The sequence below is a fragment of the Vidua macroura genome, chromosome 19 (assembly GCF_024509145.1).
Source record: "Vidua macroura isolate BioBank_ID:100142 chromosome 19, ASM2450914v1, whole genome shotgun sequence".
In the NCBI taxonomy this organism is placed as follows: Eukaryota; Metazoa; Chordata; class Aves; order Passeriformes; family Viduidae; genus Vidua; species Vidua macroura.
The window spans coordinates 8,782,617-8,800,830 of NC_071589.1; the positions used below are offsets into that span (position 1 = coordinate 8,782,617).

An 18,214-nucleotide genomic window follows, 5' to 3' on the forward strand; every position below is an offset into this window, starting at 1 on the left:
ATCCAAAAAGATCTTCAGCGAGGAAGATACTGGATCTTCTATCAGATTTTATGTGGAGTAAACTGACCTTTATATTTCCACCTTTCTTTCATAGTGTAGCAGATTTTTTTAAATCCAAAATGTCTTGGTAATCCAAGCCATGTTGATTGTGCATTAGAGACTGTTTGTATTTAAAACTTTCAATTTGGTCAACATCAATTTTACCAAGCCTCTATCAGGGGTTTAAAGGGCCTGAAAAGGAAACCATGAGCTCTGAGCTAGCAGGAATTTTTTCCTTTTTACTTTCTCCTCTGGTAAGGTCAATCCATTGGGGAGGGCAGGTGTGTATACCTGTTGTGCAGATTTATTTCATTTTTCACAGACACCTGCCAAATGCAGAACATCTCAGGTACTTTGAAGGTGAACTTCACACCACCTGTGTTTTCTTTTCTCCTTCACAATTTGATTTGAGGATATTTCATTCCCCGATGTGTTTGGGCATTTTTATTCTTACCAGTTTTACCAGAACTTTCTCTTTGGAGAGCTCTCTCTGATTTTCTTTTTTTCCTTTAGAAAAATGCTTTATCAGAGTGGCTGTTCATGTTGATACTGGCAGTTGTGTTGCATCAATGAACTCTTACTAAACTGAACTTCCAGGCTACCGCAGCAAAATCTGAACTGTTTTTTCCCCTAGATTTCATCGAAGTTTCAAGGAACCTGTTGTCTGTGCAATCAAATGCAACTGGTGATGGCCACAAATCTGAAACCTTTGGGATCAGTGAAGTTGCCAGCTTACAGGACTCACAGGTAAAATATGTGCCTGGTCAGTGTTTTAACAGTTGGGAGGAGATTATCAGAGAGTTTATTGTATGTAAAATAACTCCAGATTTTGGGCAGATGTTTAAAACAGCTCTGCAGCATGGGGTTCTTTAAGCTAACCTAGTTCCTGTGAAGCTTTTTTAAGCAGCCTAATTTGTAGAAAGCAATTAATGTAATTAAATTGTGGTTTGTTGTAAGCCTGGACAACATTGATTTACTGAGGTTTCTTAATAGAATTTGGATTGCTACAACCTGTGTGAGTGAGAAACAATTACTGGGCCCAGTGATTTGAACTACTGCTACAGTGAAAATCATTTTATTCTAGAGGTGACTTTTAAAAAGAGCATTTTTAGTATATGAACACTAAAATAAAATGCCTTATTATTTAAAATATTAAAATAGAGATGTATTCTTGATACTTTTAAAAGCACTTTATTAATCCATTTTAAAAGGGAAAGTAATTGTTCATTTGGAAGATAAGTTGCTTAAAATTTTATTAAACATTTGTAGCATTTTCAGATCTATAAATCATCCTAAAATTAAGATTTTTTTCTCATTTTATTAACAAGAACTTTTAATAGAAGATGTTAAAAATTATGGAAAACACACTTAGCAATCCATTCCAAACTTATATATTTGTATACACACAGTTTGTAACCTGTGATTCCTTGGAGGATGATGTGGGAAAACTTAAGAAAGAAAGAAATGAAGCTTTAAAAGAAATGAGCAAATTAAAGGTAACACTTATTTTTTATTTGCTTTAAAATTATTCAAGAGTCTAGAGGATTTTTTTTTGTGTGTGTATAGAAATTTACTGATTTTTTTAATTTCATGTGCAGTTTTTCATAGATAAATAAAATTGCAGTGCAAACAGTCCTAATCGTGTTTAAAGATTGCTTACAATATATTTGTGGAGATAGTGAATTTTAGCCATTATTCTGAATGCTAACACATTTTATAATCTGGTCTGTAGAGAAATGAGACTAAGCAGACATTTCACAGAAGTGAATTTGGAGAAATTACTGATTTGCATGGCAATTTTATTTAAAAATGGGTGATGCTAGTAACTGCAAGTCTGAGCGTGTGCTGATACTTCTGAAAGGAATCAGAACCGAGGATAAATTAATCTGTGTGCAAAATTAATACATATTTTCCCAGACATTATGAAATTCCCAAGTCCTAAAGCAATAAATATTATTTCTTAATTACCCCAGGTTGCTGCCACATTCCCATGGTCCTGGTTTTCTTTTTTAACAAACCATAAGATAGGAAGTTTGTTTTCAGCATACATAACTCTGGTTCTTGAACAGGAGTACTGAGTTTGGGATAAAGACAATTTTAAAAATTGCCCCTTGGTCCAAAAAATGTCTTTCTGTAAATTACAGAAGAATTGGGTTGAAATGGCCAGAAATCAGTTCTCTGTTCTGTGCACAATGATTCTTCTCCTGGGAGCTTTGTACTGAAATGAGAGAGTCCCATTTACATTGAACACAATGAATACTGGCCAGATGTCCCTAAATTGCTGATATGGAAAACTGACAATGATCAATCTATAATTAATTGCCTTATTTCGGTACACACTTCTACACATATCCCAGAAGTGTTCAATAAATAATTCTAAAATACTCAAGAAACTTAAACAGGATTGGTGAACTCACAGAAAAGTTAGGTTTTAGAGATGGTTTTATCGCAGGTTTTATAAAAGCTGTTGATAGAAGTTAAGTATTGTTATCTGTAGTTTTGAAAGAGCTAATTGCTTTAGGACCAAAACTGTTTTTCTTTCAAACTTATTTATTACTCTTTTTTTTTTTTTAATAGGAAGAATTGTCTGAATCTGTGAACTTACAGAAGCAGTTAGCAAAGCAGCTACAAGTAGTCAAGCAAGTATGTTGAAGTCTCTAAAAATTTAAAAATTTTAATTTTTTTTTGTGGAAGGGAAAAATGAGCACTTCTTTTTCTCTTAGTGCTCATATAGACTATGCTTTCACACTGATTTCAACACAAAGGTGGTTTTTGTGTTACTACAGAGCTTTTGATTAAAGGTGGAAAATTGATTCTTCAGTTTTTAGAGCAGTAATCTATTTCTCTGCTATTGAATTGAGATAGGAACCTGAGACCAGCTGAATCAATGAATTGGGATAATAATGTAGTAGAACCTTTCTAGTCTTAAGTGTTTTTGAAGAGATTTTGCTATTCTTAGGCAACAGTTGCCTAATTTACAGTCCTAACATTAACTACTTTATATGTCAACCAAGTGTGAAAAAATTATCAGGAAAAAAAGTTGTAGTCGGGATTTTCTGAGGAAAGTCTTGTTTCTGCCTGCAAATCTATCTATAATTATGAGCCAATAAATCAGAGTATTTGACTTCCTTGTGTCTCTTAAAGGAAATTCCCGATTAAATATAAGTCTCATCACATTTATAACCTGGATTCAAAACCAAGGAACTTTCCTGTTCCCTCTTCCTCCTGAACACCCTGTCAGCTTTTCCTTCTAATGAGCTGGCTTTTTTCCTTCCCTCCTGCACTACTGCACCTATTCTTTGCAGGTTTCTCATGTCAGATGTCATGTAAAAATGCAAGATAAAGTTTAAAAATCTCCTCTATTAAGATTAGTTTTATATTTTGCTCATAAGATTCATTGAACACCTTCATTATCACCTTTTATTCCTTGAATATACAAGAGCTTGCTTGGAAGCTTTTTCCATTAGTGTTGTGTTGTTTCCTCCTGTACAGTGTAGGAAATAAATTGGGTTACCTTCTGGATAAAATGTAACTGGAAGATTGTTCCAGTAATGCACTTGAAGTTCCCATTCTCTAATGGGTTGACTGTGTTGTTCCAGACCAGAACACTTGTTCAGTGTATTAGTCCAGACTAAAGCTGTTAGAGAGCACAATCGCCAGTACAAACCTTCTTTTCCTGGGAAGGCAGCCTTGGACAGGGCTGGTTTAAGATGTTTTAAGTGGCAGCAGTGCCCATTTGCCACCACTCGAGGTCCTCCCACTTTTATTTTTCTCAGGTTCTGTTGTGTGGTGGTAAAATACAGTTTTGCCCTGCAAACCTCCTAGGGATAAATACTGATTTCCTTGTAGGCATTGAAAGGGTTCCATGTAATGAAGTGAAAGAGAAATACTAAATTATATATAATTACAGCATCGTGTGATCTATTTTAGGAGATAAAAGTGGGCTTTTAATGGACATTTTCTTCTGTTTATCCTTGGTGCATGTTCAAGTGTTTTAAATATATTACTATATATATATATTTCTGTTGTTTAAAACCAATATTGGCACTGAGATTCATGGTGATAAGTTTCTTAAAAATAGGCTACTTTTAGTACAAGTTGCCATTTAACTGTGCATTCCTGCTTGAGCTGGTTAGTGAAAGGAGTTAATGAGTGCATTATTGAACCCTAATGGCCTGATTAAAAGTAACAAACAACCAATGTAAAAAACAAACAAAAAAAAAAAAAAACCAAAAAAAAACCAATTTAAGTCTGTGCTTAAGGTCTTCTGACTTCAGCGTAATTTAAACATTTTTTTTAAATGACTGCTTTCCTGAAAAAACAAGGTTTTAAATGAGGATTTAGGTTACCAATCATATATTGAAGTATATTTCGTGGTATTTCTCTTTTCTACTAATTGTGAATAGCAGAGATTACAGATTAATTAAGATAGGGGTACAAATATTCTGGTTAATGAACATGCTTTGTTAGTACCAACTCATTAAACAGTGCTTGACTCAGTAACGAACAGCATGAATAAACTCTTAAGATTAGAAATGCTGTTAAACTTGCAGTGAGGTAGTAATTATTTTCTGATACTGGAATTAGACAATTAAAATTCATTAATTGATCTGTTTTTGCTTTGAAGTTGTGATATAGCACTATATCTTTGGGGCTTCCTTGAAATCATATGTTAGCTGAAATTGGCACAAAACACATAAAGGAACTTCTGAGTACCTGAAGTCTTGCCAAGAGCATGAATGTGAAATCTGTAATGATGTCTTCTGTCTTCCTGGAGGAGTTGGACTGGATCCTGTGCTGCCTGAGAGTCCTGGGGTGTTTCAGCCTGAATGATCCCTTCTGTACTACAGCTTTCTCTGGGCAGTTTCTGTCTGCTGGAGCACTCAGCTAAACATAGGAAGTGGGAGAGGTTGTGAAGATAAGACACTGTTTGTAGTATCCCAAACTCCTGGACTTGGTTCATAGGGCTGATATTTGCTACTCTGTGGTTGTTTTCTCTAAGGGGAAAATCAGGACTTTGAATGACTGCTATTTTGGAAGCAGTATCTAATCTATTTCACCCTGCCTAAAAGAATTGTTTAGTTTATTTCTTTAGTTTTGGTTTGTTTTTTTTTTTTTTAATATATAGTAAAGATATTCAAAGTTCTTTTAAAGGATTATTTCAATATACAATTTTTGTAGAATTAATCAACAAGCAGGATTGATTTGTAACTACAATTTTCACATGGTTTAAAAGAATATCTTAGTTCTGGTGTTTGTGGTGGCTGGAATAAAACTTGGATAAAACCTTCTGACACTCAAATTTATCCAAGGAAGAAATAGAACCTGCCTTAGGAAGAAACCTGTACCTTGAAATTGCTTTTTCGAGGATTCAGCTTCTCTCCTCCAGCTGTTAGTTCCTTATTGGTTGTAGTGGCTTCATACCAGATCAGGACAATGGGTCCCATGAGGTGTTTATATAAGTGAAATATTAGGAGCTGCAGATCCCCTAGTTGTTGTGTCTTAGAATCCTACATTGGTTTGGCTTGGAAAGGACCTTAAAGCTCATCTCATCCCACCCCCCTGCCATGGAGAGAGACACCCTCCACTATCCCAGGTTGCTCCAAGCCCTGTCCAGCCTGGCCTTGGACAATTTTTTCATACATTTGAGTAGGACAAAAGCTCATGTTGCTGAAGTGGGTATTACCCATCAATTCTTCACTGATGGGGCCCTCTTACCTGCCAGGTGAGAGAACCCACTGTCCCTACAGTGCCAATTCCAGTAACTGGAGAATGAGAACCTGATGGAATCATACCCCTTTGTGCCCCTCTGCTCCAGCAAACCGCTCTGGTGTGTCAGACAATTTTACTAATTCAGTTGTAGTGTGTGTAATTGTTTCATTGTAATGTAGGAAGCCATTGTTCCTTAATTATTCCTTTAGGTCTTTCACTGTTGAAATCTGGTCATACTTAGTCTACTATTACAGAGAAATTAATATTCAACAACCGGGGTTCTGAAAAAACAATGGAGGAGTAAAGACAATTCTGGATTATAAGAGATTAAACCTTTATCTCAAGGATGTCTTCTTTCAAAATCAAGACCTCCCTTTTCATAATAGCAATTTTCTCTTCACTTTTCTCATGTCAGTTTATTTAAATAATTCCTAAGTGTGGGTTTTTAGGATGCCACCCTTTCTCAAGGCCTCTGTGTTCATTTATATTAGTCAAACTTAACGTCAGAGCATCTTTTCACTTTTGTCTCCAAGAGTCTTTTTCCCACCTCCAGCCTATTTCCCAAGGATGCCTTTGCTACTGAAGGCTCCCAACTCATCCTGTGTAGCAGCAGTGGCCAGCTCTTGCTGTTGACTCATTTTATTTCTTACAGTGGCAAGAAAATCAAGAAAATGCCCTCCCCAGAGGCAGTAATTTGACCTCTACTTCTGTAGGTTGATAACTTCTTAGAAGTCCCTGTGTTCCCTGAATTGTTTCTAGGAAAAAGAAGTGCCAGGAGCAGCTTGCAGGAGGGGTGATTGCTGTGCTTTCAGGGAGTGTGGGCAGTAATGACCCTCATGCTGCTTTTAGTGCTGTAAACACACAACTCTGACACCAACGTGAGGAAAAACACACACAGAGCAATAAGCTTGGGATGAGTCTGTGTTTCCAGGTGCAGGTGGTCCTTGTGTTGTTCACCTAATGCTTCCAAAGGAAAAAAGAAGAAAGATTTTCTTGCTGTCAAATTAAAGGTCACTTAAATGGATCTCTTAGTGCTTGTGCCCTGTAACAGAAACCTCTAAATTATACAACACCAATGTCACCTGTGTTCACTAATGGTGTTGCTGTTCTACATGTGTGGTTACTTCCACTGCCCTATTTTCTGGGAAACCAGGATGTCCCTGGCCACCATCCAAACTGGTATTATATTGCAAAAATGAGGAAGGTGATTTACTGGTTATATGTCACTGAGATTAGCTGATTTATGGCTCAGAATATATTGTTTATTAAGACTAACAGTGTAGAGGTTAAAAGTCATATGAAGCTGAGATTGGTAGAGCATTTTACAGAAAGAACATTATCACAAAATACAGGAAAACCTGACTTGAAGGATACTGATTGTACAGGACAAATGCTTCTATGTTAGGAAAGAATTAAGTCTGCATTTTTAAGTTTAATTGACCTCTCTAGATATTTCTATTATGACACCTTTTATATGCCATTTCTTCCACAAAACAGGAAATCTGGTCATCTAGGTGTTTTAGAAACTGCAATTTCAAACCTAGCTTCTAGAAGGTTATTTCCTCCATGGTAAAAAGTTATTGTGTGTTTCTCCTCTATGGGAGGAGAAACACCCACCTGTTTTCCCTCTAGTTCTGTTCCCAACCAGGATATAATTATAAGATGTAATAGGTAGACCAGGAATAGAATATTCACCTAAGTATCCTTAACTGAGCAACTTCTACAAAAAGTGTCTAGCTCTGTGAATTTGTGTATTCAAATCTGATAACTTTAATTCTTCAGAAAACTGATATTAAGTGACTTTTCCTACAGATTAATAGCTGAGGGAAAAGATGGTTCAGTGATTTGGGTGCCAGTGAGCCTGCACGTTTTGTGTGAGCAGTTTGTTTTATTCCTAGATGAGTGTAAACTTATTAGTTGTACAGACCTTTAATTTGGCTTTCTAATTTATTAATCAGTTAACTTCAATTAATATTCAGTCCTAAAATGAACTGAGCAATATCTTTCTTGAAAGGAGATTTTGCAACATTTAGGGATTAAGTTAGCTGAATTAAAAGCTAGCAGTTTCTGATTTTCTGGTTTCTGTACATTATTTATATATAAGTTTTATCTAACACTCTTCTGTGATAATCCAGGCTATTAGGAACATAATAGGACCAGGAATGAGGCAGAAAAATAAATTTTATTAAAAAGCACTGATTCTGAAAAGAGTGTGGACTGAATGACTTCCATTAAAAGTCCATCTACATGATGTGTGAGCTGTGACTAGAATGTGAATTCAGGCAATTAAATTGAAATTAAGTAACATTTCATTAAGGTACTTTTTTGGTGTGGAAGCAATGGGACTGATCAACAGCATCTGGTGCATTTCAAGAAAACTCTTCATTCAAGTAGATTTTCAGTAATTATAGAACTTGTTATTTAATTTATTAGGAAAAATATGTCTCTGTACATACCTGGTTTCCATTTGCACATCATAATGTTAGAAATTAGCAATTGAGCCCTCTAACCATGAACACTAACGGTTAACCCTGATGCCAACTGCAGTACTTGTGAGCTAATGCTCCTTTTTTTGGTAGCTGGAGTTGTAACTTCTCCACTGAATTATATAATCTGCAGGAAGCCAAGGCAGCTGTGGAGGAGACAAGAGCCCTGCGCAGCAGAATTCACCTTGCAGAGGCTGCACAGAGGCAGGCCCGGGGAATGGAGATGGACTATGAAGAGGTGATTCGCCTGTTAGAGGCTGAAATTGGAGAGCTGAAGGCTCAGCTTACTGAGCATTCTGGCCATAATAAAGTAAGCAAAGCCTGTCAGAGTTACCATGGTTTCCTTGCTGTTGTCATGTATCTGGTTTTCATTTTCTTTTCATCTGCTTTTCTAAAGTAGGTCACTGTTTGTCTTTTATTATTCAATAACTGGGATGATGTGGATTGAAGAGGGTAATGTGAAGTGTACAAGGCTTCCTTTATCCAAACATCTTTGGGCTGGAAAACCAGGAACTCCTAGCATATGTGGGTTATAGGTCAGAATGGCACATCTCAAGCTTTAAGCATGGAATAGTTTCTGGGCTGCAGATACATTGTCTTTAAAGACTACACCTTGCATATATTTGTATGCTTTTGCACTCATGTGAAAAAGCCTTCAGGTTTATGTTTCTGTTAGGCAAATAACCACATAAAGTCCAGTCCTGTTCCAAAGTAAATTTAGATTTAATCAAGGTTTTTAATTTTTTAAATCAATTTGAATGCTACTAATCCTGAAAAAAAAATTAATTAATTGAGCCTTATATTTTAAGTCTACTTCATCTCCAGTGAGGCATTTCAGAACAGGCTAAGAAATAAAGTATTTGATGCACTTCAGATATTTTTTTTTCATGACTCCTAACCTGTGTTTTAGACACAGTTTGAACAAGTGCAGGCAGGTTGGCATTTGTGAGGTTACCTTGTTTTTCTCATGAAAAATTACTGTGCATATGACCTGGTGAAGAAAACCTACTGGAATGTTGCCTTGTTTCATCCTGAGAATTAATTTAATATTTCAAGATATTAGAAGGTAAAGTCAAGCTCTGGGGCAAGCAAGCTTGCAGAGAACAGCTTAGGAAGTCCCCGTGGCTCCCAGGAGGAATTCCAATCATCTGATTGTGAGTGATGAGGTGAATCACACCCTGGATGTTCTTTCTGAACATCTGGGTGAGATGCTCCATCTTTTATGGCAGGCGTTCTTGCATCTCTGTTTGTTTTCTAGGACTTCTATAAATAGCCAAATTTTAAGAAATTCATAGAGTGTGGGTTGCTTTCTTGGAGATTTGTTACAGAGATTCTAGCTTGAGTTCCTGAAATTCTGACTGAGTACTACAATATCTGTGTGGAGATTTGTATTTCTGTATTTCTTATCCAAAAGAAGCAGTATCAAGTAGGTGCCAACTCCATTTTATAGCCTTTTGTCCCATCCTGCTGTAAAAGGGGAGTCAGTTACAGGAACCAAGTTTCAGGCAGGGTCACACCTGTGGTTTTTTTTTTTTAATGCCTGAGTAAATCTCCCCCTAAAACACACTCAGTAAACAGAATATAACATATGTTGAGGCATAAATAAAAATCGGATTGGTCCCTCTCACTTTTTTAGTGTGAAAGAGTGAGTTCTTTCACCAGCTTCTTCTCCAGAGTGGACAGTGAAATTGCCAAAAAAAAGGTGTTTGAATCAACAGATTCTTTGACTTTCAGGGGGATGATGATTCTGCTGCTTTGTACAGTGTATACAAACAAATTATTTGCTTCCAGTAAAGTTAGTAAGTGGGTTTTGGTGATTTTTTTGGTAAGGGTTTTAGAGTAGGTTGTGGGCTTTCAGAATGATCACCTGCAGTGTGATGAAAGTTTATTTTTAACTAGAGTGCTTTTTCTGTATTTTGGAGAGATCTTTCTCGATCTTGTGTCCAGCAGACAGCTGTGCTCAACAGACATGCCCAGGTACATGTGAGGACTTTACTCATGGTCCTGTCATAGGAACATTGCCAGGAACTCTAATGAACCCCAGAGCCTCCAGAGCTAGAACTAACAGAGCTCACATCTTCTGTCCTGAAGGAGGGAGGGATGCATAACACTGATCAATAGGTTATACAAGTGCATGCAGAGACATCCTAGGGGGTAATTTCCTCCAAGATGTGCCATAATTACTGTGTTGGCCAGCGGATGTGTGGATGCAAACTAGGGGACTGAGTTTGTTCTGCCTGTTTATGCACCGTGCTGAGATAGTGTCACCATAAGGTTGATATTTTTGATCCATTCATCAGTCAGTTCAAACTCTCTTAATTTTCAGCCCTACCCCTGTTGTTATCTTCGAATTTTAATTACCTTTCTATCAGTTGCCAAAATCTGCTGCAGTTTGGAGCTGATTTGCCAGCTGCTCAGGCATTCCAGTTTTATGTTTTACAGAAATGTAGAAAAGAGTGTGTTAAACACTCCAGACACTATGTCTCTGTGTGATCCATGGAGGAAAATTATGAGACTAAAAACCTTAAAATACTTTTCCCAGGAGAACATTCACGACTTGAGAAAGAGGGTTACAGTGCTTGACTGCCAGCTGCGGAAATCAGAGTCAGCCAGGAAGACCTTTGAGGTGGCCACTGAAAAATTGCTACAATTTGTAGAGGTAACTTTGCCTTTCATTTCTAACAGTATCATATTTGGAAAAGGTTTGTGTTGATGTTTGTCAGGAATGAGCATAGTAAAATGGCTATAAACCAGTTTGCAGAGATCTTTTCATTCCTAGAAATATAGATGATGTGTAAGTGTGCAGATCCATCCAGAGGTTTACATAATCTTTGAGTTTTGCTATACTGGACAAATTAAAATGATCAGATAATTTTTTCCACCTAAACTCTATCAATTTCTGTGAAACTCTTCAGAAGAAAAAGGCAGAAATCTAATAGTTGATAATTCTTTGGAATGTGATGAAACAACAACAAAAAAATGATGTTGTTATATTTACTTTGTTTAAAGGGGTTATAACATTTTGGTTTTCATTTTTGCACTTCTAGCTGGGAGACACTAGACTCTTTATAGACTCTTGAATTGCAAATCAAGTCCCCCACCCCCAAATAGAACATCAAACTATAAGGTATTAACTTTTTGACTGTGTTAATTTATAAACTGTTAACTTCTTGACTATGACCAACAGGTTGTGCATGAAATACTTTCAGATAACTCTACTTCCTCAACAATTTTAAGGTAATGAAATGGCAATATTAGTAGTGAAGAACTGTACTATTGTTTCCAAGTCTCAAAAAACTGCCTTGTAGCTGTTTTTTTCTATACTTTTGCTGTATAGTTGTGTGTGTCATTTTATTGAAGGAGAGGGAATGGCATGAATTATAAATTAGGCTTTCAGGATGCAGCTTCATTAAAAACCTCTGAATTAAATTAAAACAGTTAGTAATTACATAGCTATGATTGTCTGGATGTTTCCATAAATTAATTATAATGTACTAATGATTAGTTAAAATGCGAGGAGCCTTAACAGTGGGTTATTATTTTTAAATTTTTTTCTTTAGATTTTCCTAGGTGATTTTGCCTCACAATGAATACAGTAGCATATAAATAAATTGATTAAATGTATATCCATTTACATTTTGTTACTTTTCTTGTTTTAAAAGCTTCTGGGAATATTCAAGAAGATTTAAGCAGCCTTTGGTCCCTCAGAAAATTGGCATGATTGTGCCTATATATCACAGATAGCATTTCATTAATATTTATGTAACAGTAAAATAGTTCAGTCTCTTTCCTGCAGTTTTTTTTCAATAGAGCTCTCAAGAAAATCAAATGTATTTAATTGAAGTGAACTGGAATTTTATTTCAAAAAACCTAGGCAAGCTCAGACCAACTAGGATATCGTAGATAATCAGTGAGATGCAGTTCCCATTGGCACTGCACACAGCAACGATGTTGCCTGTTTTATGAAGTGCATAGAATTTATTTTAGTGAATGGATTAATTATCAAATGCTAAGCCAAGGTGACAAACTGATTCAGACAGCAGAGAAGATAAGAGTTGGGTCCCATGAAGCAGTGTCCCTTCTTAAATGTTGCTATGAAAATTCCATTCAGGTTCCTTTCCTGTCACCCTCTGAGTCCTTGACACTGCATTTTGAGTTCTGAATGTTATTTGAATTGAACTTTCCAAATACCTTCATTGTTCAGCCAGGACTGCTGCTGGGGCAAACTCACTGATTTGAGAGTGTGAATCTTTTTTGTTCATACAGTGAGAACAAAACCACTTTAGAAAAACAAGTTTACCTTATTAAAAGGAGCAGTTTCCTTTATCATATTACAAATAAACACTTATTTTTTTATTATCTTAGTGACAGGAGAACACTGTCCACTAAAGCACTTCTGGCTCGGCTGGGAAGGGTCGGACCTACTGTCACAGCAGCTCTTGCAGCAGAAGCCAGGGACCTTGCCAAGTCTATCCGGGCCATTTTGGAAGTAGATTGTGAGTGAGTGTGTCCATCTCTGTGTGCTTTGAAATCTGGTATCAGTTCATCAGCCAAGAAGATGGATAATTTCATTTAAAATTGAATGTGAACTGGCTGAATAAATCATTCCTAGCATGGAAGGACAAAGCAGGTTCAGTGTCAGCTCAGGCTGCATCTTCATCAAACTATAATTAGAATATAAAGTTATTCCAGAGTACAGTTCTTCACAGGAAAACTTAAAGCACAAAATTAATACCAAAATGAGGAATAGGAAGATTATCAGAAACATGTAAAACAGAATTTCATTACTTTAATGGTCTGGTTTTCATACTAGAATATTTACAAAATGTTAATCTGCTGCATTTACATAAACATGTACCAAAGTGTTGTAATGAAGATGTTATTGCTCTAGGGAATGAATGTAGGCAGCAGTTCCATTTGGAAATATCTGTGTGTGTCCTCAGGTCATGAACAGAAATCTGTCCCCATTGGTGAAAATGATGGTAGTTTATGAGAGTGACTGTAATAAACTGCATCAGTTGAAAATCTAAGGAACAGGTTTGAATTATCATATAATTCCTGGTTCAGATCATTGAAATGATTGTGTATTTTGATGGTATTTGCCTATAGTTGAGCAGGCATGTCAGTTCTAATCCATTTTTGATTTACAAAAATGGAACAGAAATGGTACATCACAGGAGGTTTGGGAAAGATCATTAATTATGGTTATCCATAATTTTTGTATGAAATATTTTAATAGCTTTGACTGTTCAGGAATTAATTTAGAAAGAGACTGAAAGAGTTAAGAAAATAAGATATGAAAAATAGTTTTTTGATGTTATTTATGAAACATTCATTTATTACTCATTCTATAGCAAAGAAAGCAAAATAGGAAGATAAAATTTGTTCAAAAGGGTCCAGAATATTAGAGTTAGAGTTACTGGTGGAGTGAAAAGAATAACCAGTGACCAGGAGAGGAGAGAATTGGTTTTCCACCAATGACAATAATAGTTCTGTCACACTGAATTGGTCTTATTATGCTACACAGGAAATTGTGCAAAGAAAACTTTTGGTTCTAAATGCAGCTGAATTCTAACATGTGGTTATGTCAAACATAATAGGTAGAATACATGTTAGAAAGCTCTGGAGCCACAGCAGGGATCCATTTTATGAACCTGAGAATAAAAAATAGGTCTGCAGAGAAGGATTTAAAGATTGAACGTCATCTTTCTGAGTTCATTCTGATTTGGAGAGCATTACAGATAGATTTGGGCTCTGACAAGCTTGGGTATGAGATTAAAGCTTTAAACCTCACTGGTTTTTTTCTCCCTCTCCCTCCAAAAAAAAGTAGTTAAGGCAAAGGAACTATGTAATAGCATTCTGTCTAGTGTTCTCTGACAGCTTCCCTCTAAAACTTCACGTGATCTGATGTTTTCTTGCAGGTAGACTGTCATAGAAAGGGGGCTCTTGTGTATGTGGCATTTCATAAATATCATCCATCACAAAGAAAAAGTATAATAAAAAGACTGAAGGGTTTCCTTTTTCCAGGAAGGTGTCCACAGCATAATAATTTGTTATTGAATTCTTAGAGAACTGGAGTTAATATTTTTGAGGTTGCTCAGTGGATCAGAATGTCTGGCTGGGATACCTTTGTGATACATTTTACCTTCTAAATAGAAGTTCTCTTTCATTATTTGCTTCATTCTTGTAAATATGAAGTAAAGGAGCCCCAGCCAAAATTCCTCTTTGATTCATTTACAATACATGTGAAACAAAGTCTGGGTGCCAAGAAAAGGTTGTAGAGTGTTTTTCCAACAGAAAACTGCTTCCTTTGTAAAAAAATCTTCCTTGACAACCAGGTCAAAATGACATATTTATAAGTTATCCACACAAACTATCCCCTTCCTCTGTAATAGCCTGACATTTTGCCTGAGGGAAGAGGCTTGAAGAAGTTCAGTGTATTCCTGAAAATCTTAAAGAACATGTTGCCTTGTGATACTGCTGCAGATCAGCTTTCAGCTCTGCAGGCTGAGTGACAGCTCTGTGAAGGCACTTTGGTAATTCTTCAAGCGAAGACTCTGGAAAAAAAATAACAACTCGTTTTCCAGGGCTTACTGCTTCAGGATCCTCCAGATCCCAAAATGCAAATAATGAAGTAATAAACAGAATAATCAAGCTCATCCCTTGAATGAGCCATTCCTCATCTTCTTTAAAGACTGTAAGCTCTTTTTAGAAACCAAGCCTTGAGAGGCTGTTCTGCTTTACAGAATGTGAGCATCTCCTGAACACTTGAAATTACTTCCATCATACAGTGGATAATAATGCCTCAGTGAAGAACTGCAGCATTTAAAAGTAGTTGCTGCCTGCACTTAGTAGACCATATGGTGCAAATCACGCTAAAAAGAATAGAGATAGCATTTTCTTCTTTTCTATTACAAATTTAGAAAAGGAATACACGGGGTACTGGTAATGACCAAAATCTGATTAACCCTGGAACATACTTATCTCCTCATCAAAGAGCAGGCAATCAGCATTCCGAAATGGGCACTCGTATAACACAGCTTTCAAGTATTTTGGCTGCCCATTTCCTCCCTCTCCCTCTGACACTTCTGTCCAAAAATACAATCTTGCTGTAATTGACACAATCCCAACCATCCACATCCAGGAAGTGCTCTGAAGCCAGGTTCTCCACTCACTGGGAACTCAAGCACTGAATTTTGAGCTATTTTATCCCATCATGTTCCTGTAATGCGCTCTCAGCCTGGGCTCTGACACACAGCAATCACGCTGAAGTTCCACTCAAATGATCTCCAAATTAATACAGATTCCAAAACTCCTACTTAATTTACTGGTGTTGATCTTGCCAGTCACTATGCATTTGATTTTGAAGATCCTACAGGAAGATGTTTAGTTGCCTGGATCTTATATTCATTTTCCTTGAACGCTGACTAGATAAAAGAAGGTAATAGAAAGTCCCGCTGCTCAGCATCCATTAGTGCTTGTTCTCTTGATGGTTAAATTGCTTTTGATTTTTGGGCAATGCCTTACATCTTTGACATGAAAAGCTGAAATATTGGATCTATCCATTTCTTCAGTTTAGGGAATTTTCAGCTATATTGTGTTCAAATGCCAAAACCATTCCATAGTCAGGAAAGTGTCAGTTATCCTTTCCTGTTCTTTTCACAGTGTGGGTGGAACTAAGCTATAGAGTAACAAGGCTTCACATATAACTAAGCTATAGCAAGGCTTCATAAATAACAATTTTGCTATTTTGAAAAGGGCCAGTATTGTTAAATATTCATATTTCTTTTGTGTATTGCAGGCCTGGTGTGTTTATTACTACAGAATAAATGCTATTTATTTCTACATTTATTATACATTATTTATTTATACATTTTTGCTATTTTGTTCTTGAATCTTGTATTTTATGAACACAGCAGTGCTGTAACTTTGTGCAGGTAATTGGCTGCAGTTCATCAGCCAGAACATCAGCTGTTCCCCCTCCCCTTTTTACCTTTTGCCTGTACATCAAAATCCGGCTGTAACTTTGGCATGGACAGGCATGTCCTGGTTAACTTCTGTTAGTTTGGCTTCTGATATTAAAGATGCTGTATCTTCTTGTACTTTTAGTATTAGGTAATTTTTATTATTTCCTGCAAGGTCCAGTTTGTGGGAGGAGTGTGCATTGAGGGAATACCTCTGACATTCTTTCAGCTGATGAACTAGAACTGTACCTTTCCTTCCTCACTGGAAGAGCTGCCTGGGAAGGAGCAGCATAACGATAACTAAAGAGATAACTCTGTGTGTTCATTGTTCTGGCAAGGCCATAAATATTTCAGTGAATTACTGAAATCAGAAATAGAAGAGACCTGATGAATTATACAGAGTATATCCTGAACACAGCTGTACAGCTCCCTTTTTAATAGTTTTTGCTAGCAAAAGAATTAATATCACTGCTGTGTGCTTTAAAGGTAAAAAGCTTGTGTTTGTCAGCTAAACATTAGCTGAGACAGTACTTCCACTAGAAAATATCAATTTGGTGACATTAATATGCATTATTCCTTTGAAACTTTTAACAACAACAAAGGAAGTGAGTTTTTCCAAAAGAGAATTTATCAACTGTTTCATTCAAAGGAAAATGTCACAGTTTTGCTAATCCCTGAAGGTTGATTTTTTTTCCCCTCTAAACAAAAATAATTAATGGGAAGATAGTTTCATTTTTGTCAAAAATAATAATATTAGATTATTCAATGAACTTTTTGCTGTTGAATCTTGAGTTGACATTAAAAGGAAAATATATAAATCTCAGAATTACATTATTTTAATTTTTACAATAAATATCAGATATATACAAGATGAGAAGAGGATCTGTTTCACATTGTATTACAGACCTTGTTAAATTTTTGCCTTATTTTGAAAATGGGAATGTTTCATTAAAAATTTTCTGCAACTCTTTAGATACATTGCAAATCAGATCACAGTAAGAAACCCAAAGGTGAACAACTTATGTACTTTCATAAAAATTAAAATTCAGATTTGCATAACAAGAAAATGGCTTCTGTAATCCTCAGAAAAAAAAAATCCAATCATATTTAATATCATTTTATGAGGATGCAGTCAAGAATGTGAAAGCTTTTTTCTGCAGATGTTTACTTGCAGCAAGACTTTTAATTTTCAGGAAATCATTTAAATGTCTGATTTTGCCTGCCTGGTAAAAAAAAAAATTGAAGAGTTGTAATTCTGACTGTGTTCATAGAACTGTAATTTCAAAAAGAAAATCTGTCCAAGAATTTGAATATGTTCCATTGCAACAGAAAATAAATGTTCCAATTAAGAAATGTAATACTGAAAATAATTCTGATATAAATGAAATTGAGTGTGCATTAAAATTAATCAGAAAAGGAAGCACTAGACCTCTGAGACAAGTCCATTCTCTCTCCAGTCTGTAAATCTGATACAAACTGCTTTATTGACATGTTCCCTACACCTTGATTAAAATTATTACCCCAGTTTTAAAAAGGAATTTGAGTCATGAAGCAGCTGACTTGTTCATTCATAGGTAAGCACAACAAAAAAATCAAAGATTTAACAAAAGTTTTCTGAATTTAATATTTACATTTTTTTCTGAATAAGAGTCTTATTGATAGGAAATCCTGAAAGCAGCTTTTTTTTTCCTCCTGGACAGTATCCTACAATTACTAGAATTCGGTATTACACTGGAGATTCTATTTCCCAGCAGCCTTTGGTAACTGCCAGGTTTATTAATGACTTGTAAAAATTCTTTGCTTCTGGTTTATCATTACTGTGTGTGATGTTTATGCAGTGACTTTTCATTGAACAGAAATGCCTGGACTATGAAACGGTGTCAGGGAGCACCTTTGCACTGTCTGACCTGGAAATCTTTATTAGGAAAGGAATGGCTGATGAGGAAGCACAGACAGCCATAGGCTCCCTTTGAGTTTTCTGAGAACGTTTTACTGAGTTGGGTTTCTTGCCTT

General features: G+C 36.0%; 1 protein-coding gene across 7 annotated transcripts in view; it reads left to right on the top strand.

Moving 5' to 3' along the window:
* STXBP4 (syntaxin binding protein 4) overlaps positions 1-18,214 on the top strand; it is a 67,282-nt gene that overhangs the window by 22,251 nt on the left and 26,817 nt on the right. For 4 of the 7 annotated variants that reach the window (XM_053994777.1, XM_053994778.1, XM_053994776.1 and 1 more), the window contains 7 exons: positions 674-786; positions 1,449-1,535; positions 2,617-2,682; positions 8,371-8,547; positions 10,780-10,896; positions 11,425-11,474; positions 12,603-12,733. In XM_053994777.1, coding sequence (XP_053850752.1) covers positions 674-786; positions 1,449-1,535; positions 2,617-2,682; positions 8,371-8,547; positions 10,780-10,896; positions 11,425-11,474; positions 12,603-12,733 — 741 coding nt within the window. Of the gene's footprint in view, positions 1-673; positions 787-1,448; positions 1,536-2,616; positions 2,683-8,370; positions 8,548-10,779; positions 10,897-11,284; positions 11,365-11,424; positions 11,475-12,602; positions 12,734-18,214 lie in introns of those variants that run through there. The other 3 variants (XM_053994781.1, XM_053994782.1, XM_053994783.1) reach the window with 2 other exon arrangements.